The sequence below is a fragment of the Salvelinus sp. IW2-2015 genome, unplaced genomic scaffold (assembly GCF_002910315.2).
Source record: "Salvelinus sp. IW2-2015 unplaced genomic scaffold, ASM291031v2 Un_scaffold3305, whole genome shotgun sequence".
NCBI classification, from domain to species: Eukaryota; Metazoa; Chordata; class Actinopteri; order Salmoniformes; family Salmonidae; genus Salvelinus; species Salvelinus sp. IW2-2015.
Genome location: NW_019944589.1, coordinates 38,772 through 47,120, shown reverse-complemented (window position 1 = coordinate 47,120; position 8,349 = coordinate 38,772). Strand labels below are relative to the sequence as shown.

At 47.4% G+C, this 8,349-nt stretch overlaps 1 protein-coding gene across 1 annotated transcript in view; it reads right to left on the bottom strand.

Annotated features, from left to right (window-relative positions):
- LOC112075633 (AT-rich interactive domain-containing protein 4B-like) overlaps positions 1-8,349 on the bottom strand; it is a 43,763-nt gene that overhangs the window by 12,641 nt on the left and 22,773 nt on the right. The window contains exon 6 of the mRNA XM_024142599.2: positions 650-904. Coding sequence (XP_023998367.2) covers positions 650-904 — 255 coding nt within the window. The remainder of the gene's footprint in view (positions 1-649; positions 905-8,349) is intronic.

Sequence of the window (8,349 nt, the reverse complement as noted above, 5' to 3'; positions counted from 1 at the left end):
CAGCAGGGTTGGTTGGGATCTGTGAAAGACAGCCAGGTGCTGGTTGAGGGTCTGTAGCAGAAAGGCCAGGGTGGTGAGGCTCTGAAAGACAAGCCATGGTTGGTTGAGCGCATCTTATTAAACATGTAGTTGGTATCGGCAACGCTTCACAATCTGGAGCTCCACTTGTAGACGGATGGTGTTTCTGCCATGGGTGCTCTCTGTGTGAGGGTCGGTCGGGTCCCCATGCTGCTGCTCCTTTGGGTAACTTCTGGCTGGATGGAGGGTGATGTCCCTCAAGCCCTGTCCCTGGCCGACGACACTTGGGGGCAGATAGGACCTTCAATGTCTGCGTGCACATGTGTCTTGGAGGCTGAAGACTTAGCCATACTCTCACACTTAAACTGATCTTCTCACACATTTCTGTGAAAGACAGCCAGGGTTGGTTGAGGCTCTGTGAAAGACAGCCAGGGTTGGTTGAGGCTCTGTGAAAGATAGCCAGGGTTGGTTGAGGCTCTGTGAAAGACAGCCAGGGTTGGTTGAGGCTCTGTGAAAGACAGCCAGGGTTGGTTGAGGCTCTGTGAAAGAGCCAGGGTTGGTTGAGGCTCTGAAAGACAGCCAGGGTTGGTTGAGGCTCTATATAAACTGTAGTTGGTATCGGCACACTTACACATCTGGAAGCTCCACTTGTAGACGGATGGTGTTCTGCCATGGTGCTCTCTGTGGTGAGGGTGGTCGGGGTCCCCATGCTGCTGCTCCTTGTGGTACTTCTGGCTGGATGGAGGGGTGTGTCCCTCAACCTGTCCCTGGCCGAGACACTTGGGGGAGATGGACCCCTTCATGTCTGCTGCACCATGGGTCTTGGAGGCTGAAGACTTAGCCATACTCTCACCCACTAACTGGTCTTCACTGTCACTGCTGTGGGCTGTAGGGGGGAGGGGGTGGCAGGGCAGGAAGGACAAAAGGAAGATTTAATTAGCTACAAATGTCATTTTCATTGTAACAACTTTTACAAGTAGATTAATTCCTTCGTTGGTAATTGCTCGTGCTTGGAGAGCTGTTAGAATGAACATTTGAAGACATTCTACAGCCAGATTCACCAAGCGGAGGACAGACACGCCCCCCTCAGAGAAAGAGAGACACCGCTTAATGTGAGCTCTCACATTTTTCAACATGTTTTTTACTAAAGGATTTGGAGTTAGATAAACTTAGATTTTTCGGCAGGTACATATGTAGGTTGCTACCCTCCACAGCATGGCCTTCGCTCCAGATCAAAACTTCAAACCGACAACCTAATTTTGACTAAAATTTAACCGGAGAGATTACTGCTTCCAAGGTATTATTTTTTCCAAGCTATACGGAGGGTGCTCTGGCCAACAAACCGCAGAGACCCGAGGACACCATTCCAACCTGGAACTGAGCCAGATACAAATGCAATCACCACTAAGGTGTGAAGTAAAAGGCCTTTGGTCCCAACAAGTGGCAGGAGTCTCTGAAGCCCCCTCCTGCTGTTCAAAGATCATTCACTGTTATTTGCTACAAGAAATCTGCCTCCAGAAATAAAAGCTTCTCCCAAGTGGGTGTGACACCTACTCCCGTTGCCTGCTGCACTGCTGCTTGGATTCCACCTGGTGATCTGTTCACTGTCTGCCCTGGCCTGTCTCATCCTGTTTGGTACAGGTACCCCCACCACACTCACCCCTCTCTCCCTGGCCTCTCTCACCCTGTCTGGTACAGGTACCTCCCCCTCTCTGTTCACCGTCTGCCCTGGCCTGTCTTCACCTGTCTGGTACAGACAGGTACCCCCCCCCCCACTCCTTCCTCTCGCCTCCAGCACACAGGCACTGTTGGGGCGAGGGACTCTGAACTTACAACGGCTAGCCCCCAGTCATTTTATATTTAAAACATTTCTTGTGCATTTTGCTATTTGCCTCATGACTCCTGCATACTTTGTCGACTACAAACTTTATTGACCCAACCGTGGGACAGACTATGTTTGTTCCCACACTCGGGACTCTGACTCTCTATTGGTTACACAGACTTTTGGCCTCCCATCCCATTCTAACCACGCAGTCGATGCGCCGGCTTGTATTCATGGTACTCCTATGTTACCTGATGCTGTACAATATGCTTGTTGCCATCGTGATGCACATTCAGATGTCATAAATCATCACTGCAGAGCTCTCCCTGTCCTCTGCCGTGCCTTGATTGTATTACTGTTGATGATATCGGAAATGTGCATGTACACCCTGCCCATCTACTGTTTTCTAGCCCCAGTTTAGCCATCAGTACTGCTTCACTGATTTCAGCTCTCGTAAAATCCTTGTGTTTTGTGCACGTTAACACTAAGAAGCGTATTCTAAAAAGGATCAATTAAAAGTGTGGGTTCACAGCTCCAATACAGAGTGTTTGGTCATTACTGAGACGTGTTTAAGAAAGGTTAATTCAGTATTCAAAACATCTTTCTGGCTATACCCTTTTTGACAAGACAGAACTTCCAAAGTGGGTGATGGCAATCTTTACCAAGGATCCCTTCAATGCTCGGTTGTCTCCACCAAGTCCGTCCCCAAACAATTGAGATGCTGGTTTTAAGCAATAAACTTCAAAAAAACTCAGCAAAAAATAAACGTCCTCACACTGTCAACTGCGTTTATTTTCAGCAAACTTAACATATGTAAATATTTGTATGAACATAACAAGATTCAACAACTGAGAACATAAACTGAACAAGTTCCACAGACATGTGACTAACAGAAATGGAATAATGTGTCCCTGAACAAAGGGGGTCAAAATCAAAAGTAACAGTCAGTATCTGATGTGGTGCATCTCCTCCTATGGACTGCACCAGATTTGCCAGTTCTTGCTATGAGATGTTATCCCACTCTTCCACCAAGGTACCTGCAAGTTCCCGGACATTTCTGGGGGGAATGCCCTAGCCCTCAGCCTCCGATCCAACAGTCCCAGACGTGCTCAATGGGATTGAGATCTGGGCTCTTCGCTGGCCATGGCAGAACACTGACACCTGTATTGCAGGAAATCACGCACAGAACGAGCAGTATGGCTGGTGGCATTTTCATGCTGGAGGGACATGTCAGGAGGAGCCTGCAGGAAGGGTACCACATGAGGGAGGAGGATTGTCTTCCTGTAACGTACAGCGTTGAGATTGCCTGCAATGACAACAAGCTCAGTCCGATGATGCTGTGACACACAGCCCCAGACCATGATGGACCCTCCACTTCCAAATCGATCCTGCTCCAGAGTACAGGCCTCGGTGTAACGCTCATTCCTTCAACGATAAATGCGAATCCAACCATCACTCCTGGTGAGACAAAAACCGCGACCTCGTCAGTGAAGAGCACTTTTTGCCAGTCCTGTCTGGTCCAGCGACGGTGGGTTTGTGCCTATAGGCGACGTTGTTGCTGGTGATGTCTGGTGAGGATCTTACAACAGGCCTACAAGCCCTCAGTCCAGCCTCTCTCAGCCTATTGCGGACAGTCTGAGCACTGATGGAGGGATTGTGCGTTCCTGGTGTAACTCGGGCAGTTGTTGTTGCCATCCTGTACCTGTCCCGCAGGTGTGATGTTCGGATGTACCGATTATCACACCTGTACCTGCTATGTGACCTAAACTGGGACATGCTTAAACCACCGTCCTAAAACCATGGGACTCCCTAAATCTTTCTCAGATTATCACCAATCCCACAAGGTATGACTCCAAACACCCAGAAAAGGCTAATCTCCTCAATGTTATCCTCACAAATAATCCTGATAGGTATCAGTCTGGTGTTTTCTGTAATGACTTTAGTGATCACTATTTTACAGCCTGTGTTCGTAATGGCTGCTCAGTGAAACGACCTGTCCTGATTTGTCATAGACGCTTACTAAAACACTTTAATGAGCAAGCCTTCCTTCATGAACTGGTCTCTGTAAAATGGTATATAAATCAGCGTGATCCCCTCTGTCGAAGACGATTGCACCTTCTTTTTTGATATTTTCAGTGGTTTTGTTAACAAACACGCCCCCATAAAGAAAATGAGAATTAAAAACAGGTTCAGCCCTTGGTTCGACCGCGATCTGGCAGAGTTACTCCACCTCAAGAATTGCATTTGGCGAATTGCTCGGCACACGTATACTCAGGCTGACTGCAAATGAGAAATAAGTGCACTCAGGCTATCCGGAAGGCCAAAGTTAGTTACTTTAAGGAGCAGTTCTCTCTCTGTGGGTCTAACCCCTAACCCTCTAACCCCCCCTGTGCTTTGTGTGATGTATGTTGTCTCTACCATCTTGCCCTTTGTGCTGTTGACTGGTCAACAATGTTTGTACCATGTTTTGTGCTGCTACCATGCTGTGTTGTCATGTGTTTCTGCCTTGCTATGTTGTCTTAGGTCACTCTTTATGTAGTGTTGTCTCTTGTTGTGATGTGTGTTTTGTCCTATATTTATATTGTATTTATTCTTTTTTTTTTATCCCAGGCCCCCGTCCACGCAGGAGGCCTTTTGGTAAAATTATTCCCCACTGTAAATAAGAATTTGTTCTTAACTGACTTGCCTAGTTTTTTTTTAAATAAAAAAAAGGGCCAGATGCCCCCAGCCCTAGCGTAGGGACAGATTCCCCCAGCCCTAGCGTAGGGCCAGATGCCCTAGCGTAGGGCCAGATTCCCCAGCCCTAGCGTAGGGCCAGATTCTCCAGCCCTAGCGTAGGGCCAGATTCCCCAGCCCTAGCGTAGGGCCAGATTCCCCAGCCCTAGCGTAGGGCCAGATTCCCCAGCCCTAGCGTAGGGATCTGGCCCTACGCTAGGGCTGGAGAATCTGGCCCCTACGCTAGGGCTGGGGGAATCTGGCCCTACGCTAGGCATCTGGCCCCTACGCTAGGCGTGGGGAATCTGGTCCCTACGGCTAGGGCTGGGGGGCTCTGGCCCTTTTTTTTATTTAAAAAAAAACTAGGCAAGTCAGTTTAAGAACAAATTCTTATTTACAGTGGGGAATAATTTACCAAAAGCTCCTGCGTGGACGGGGCCTGGGATAAAAAAAAAAAGAATAAAACAATATAAATATAGGACAAAAACACATCACACAACAAGAGACAACACTACATAAAGAGTGACCTAAGACAACATAGCAAGCAGAAACACATGACAACACAGCATGGTAGCAGCAACAAAACATGGTACAAACATTGTTGACCAGTCAACAGCACAAAGGGCAAGATGGTAGAGACAACATACATCCACACAAAGCACAGGGGGGTTAGAGGTTAGGGGTTAGACCCACAGAGAGAGAACTGCTCCTTTAAAGTAACTAACTTTGGCCTTCCGGATAGCCTGAGTGCACTTATTTCTCATTTTGCAGTCAGCCTGAGTATACGCTTTGTGCCGGCAATTCGCCAAATGCAATCTTGAGGTGGATTAAACTCTGCCAGATCGCGGCGAACCAAGGGCTGAACCTGTTTTTAATTCTCATTTTCTTTATAGGGGCGTGTTTGTTAACCAAACCACTGAAAATTTATCCAAAAAAGAGGTTGCCAATCGTCTTCGACAAGGGGATCACGCGTGATTTATATACCATTTTACAGAGACCAGTTTCATGAAGGAAGGCTTGCTCAATTAAGTGTTTTAGTAAGCGTCTATTGACAAATCAGGACCAGGTCGTTTCACTGAGCAGCCATTACGAAACACAGGCTGTAAAATAGTGATCACTAAAAAAGTCATTACAGCAAACACCAGACTGATACCTATCAGGATTATTTGTGAGGATAACATTGAGGAGATTAGCCATTTTCTGGGTGTTTGGAGTCATACCTTGTGGATTGGTGATAATTCTGAGAAAGATTTAGGGAGTCCCATGGTTTTAGGACGGTGGTTTAAGCATGTCCCAGTTTAGGGTCACATAGCAGGTACAGGTGTGATAATTCGTACATCCGAAACATCACACCTGCGCGACAGGTACAGGATGGCAACAACAACTGCCCGAGTTACCACCAGGAACGCACAATCCCTCCATCAGTGGCTCAGACTGTCCGCAATAGGCTGAGAGAGGCTGGACTGAGGGCTTTGTAGGCCTGTTGTAAAGATCCTCACCAGACATCACCAGCAAACAACGTCGCCTATAGGCACAAACCCACCGTCGCTGGACCAGACAGGACTGGCAAAAAAGTGCTCTTCACTGACGAGTCGCGGTTTTGTCTCACCAGGAGTGATGGTTGGATTCGCATTTATCGTTGAAGAATGAGCGTTTACACCGAGGCCTGTACTCTGGAGCAGGATCGATTTGGAAGTGAGGGTCCATCTTGGTCTGGGGCTGTGTGTCACAGCATCATCGGACTGAGCTTGTTGTCATTGCAGGCAATCTCAACGCTGTACGTTACAGGGAAGACACATCCTCCTCCCTCATTGTGGTACCCTTCCTGCAGGCTCCTCCTGACATGTCCCTCCAGCATGAAAAATGCCACCAGCCCATACTGCTCGTTCTGTGCGTGATTTCCTGCAATACAGGAATGTCAGTGTTCTGCCATGGCCAGCGAAGAGCCCAGATCTCAAATCCCATTGAGCACGTCTGGGACCTGTTGGATCGAGCAGGCTGAGGGCTAGGGCCATTCCCCCCAGAAATGTCCGGGAACTTGGCAGTACCTTGGTGGAAGAGTGGGATAACATCTCATAGCAAGAACTGGCAAATCTGGTGCAGTCCATGAGGAGGAGATGCACCACATCAGATTAACGTGACTGTTACTTGATTTTGACCCCCTTTGTTCAGGGACACATTATTCCATTTCTGTTAGTCACATGTCTGTGGAACCTGTTCAGTTTTACTTCGTCCAGTTGTTGAATCTTGTTATGTTCATACAAATGATTTACTATGTTAAGTTTGCTGAAAAATAAACGCAGTTGACAGTGTTGAGGCGTTTTATTTTTTTGCTGAGTTTTTTTGAAAGTTTTATTGCTTAAAACCAGCATCTCAAATTGTTTGGGGGACGGACTTGGTGGAGGAAAACCGAGCATTGAAGGGATCCTTGGGTAAAGATTGCCATCACCACGTTTGACTGTCAAAAGAAGGGTATAGCCAGAAAGAGTGTTTTTGATACTGAATGTTACCTTTCTTAAACAACCGTCTCAGTAATGACCAAACATCATCTTATTGGAGCTGTGAACCCACACTTTTAATTGATCCTTTTACAGGTAATACGCTTCCTTAGTGTTAATCGTGCACAAAAACCACGGATTTTACGAGAGCTGAAATCAGTGAAGCCAGATAACTGATGGCCTAGAAACTGGGGCTAGAAAACAGTAGATGGGCAGGAGTTGTACGATGCACATTTCCGATATCCATCAACAGTAATACTATCAAGGCACGGCAGAGGACGGAATCGCGTAATGATGATTAATGACATTCTGAATGTGCATCAGATGGCAACAAGCATACTTGTACAGCATGGTAACATCGATCGGTAACATTGAATACCAAGCGGCGCATCGAGCTGTGGTTAGAATGGGGTGGGGAGGCCAAAAAGTCTGTGTAACCAATAGAGAGTCAGCAGTTCCCGAGTGTCAGGACATAACATAGTCTGTCCCACGGTTGGGTCAATTAAGTTGTTAGTCGACAAAGTATTGCAGGAGTCATACGGCAAAGACAAAATGCACAAAAATGTTTTAAAGTATATAAATGAGCTGGGGCTAGCCGTTGTAAGTTCAGAGTCCCTCGCCCCAACAGTGCCTGTCTGTCGGGAGGCCGAGAGTGCAAGGAGTGGGGGGTCTGGTTCCTGTCTGTACCAGAACAGGTTGAAGACAGGCCAGGTTGCAGACGGTGACGGGGAGTACCTTGTACGCTAGACTAAGTGACGTGAGTAGAGGGTCGAAGAGATTAGAGAGGGGTGGGGTGATAGGCTCGAGGATTATTAATAGGTATACCCTTTGGACCAACAACAGGGATGATGACAGGCCAGGCAGACAGTGATAAAACATGATCACCGTGTGATAGAGTCTCAGTGATGTATTAGCAGGCCTCCATTCGCAGCTAAAGCGGGCTCAACTAGGGAGGTTTAGGGTCACACCCCACTTGGCTAGAACTTTATTTCTGGAGGCAAGATTTCTTGCTGAGCAGAAATTAAACACTAAAGTGAGCTAAATGATCTCATACTGGTTACATATCGCGTTGAACAGGCAGGAGGGGGCTTGTTAGAGATACGTACCTGTCCACTTGATTGGGCACCATAAATAAGGGCTCGCGTTTCGTTACTTCCACCACCATAGTAGGTGGATGATTGTCAGCATTTGTATCTGCTCAGTGTCAAGGTTTTGACTGGCTGTCCTCGGGTCTCTGGTCGGTTGTTTGGCCGCAGGAGCACCCTCCACAATAATAGCTTGGCGAAAAATAATAGC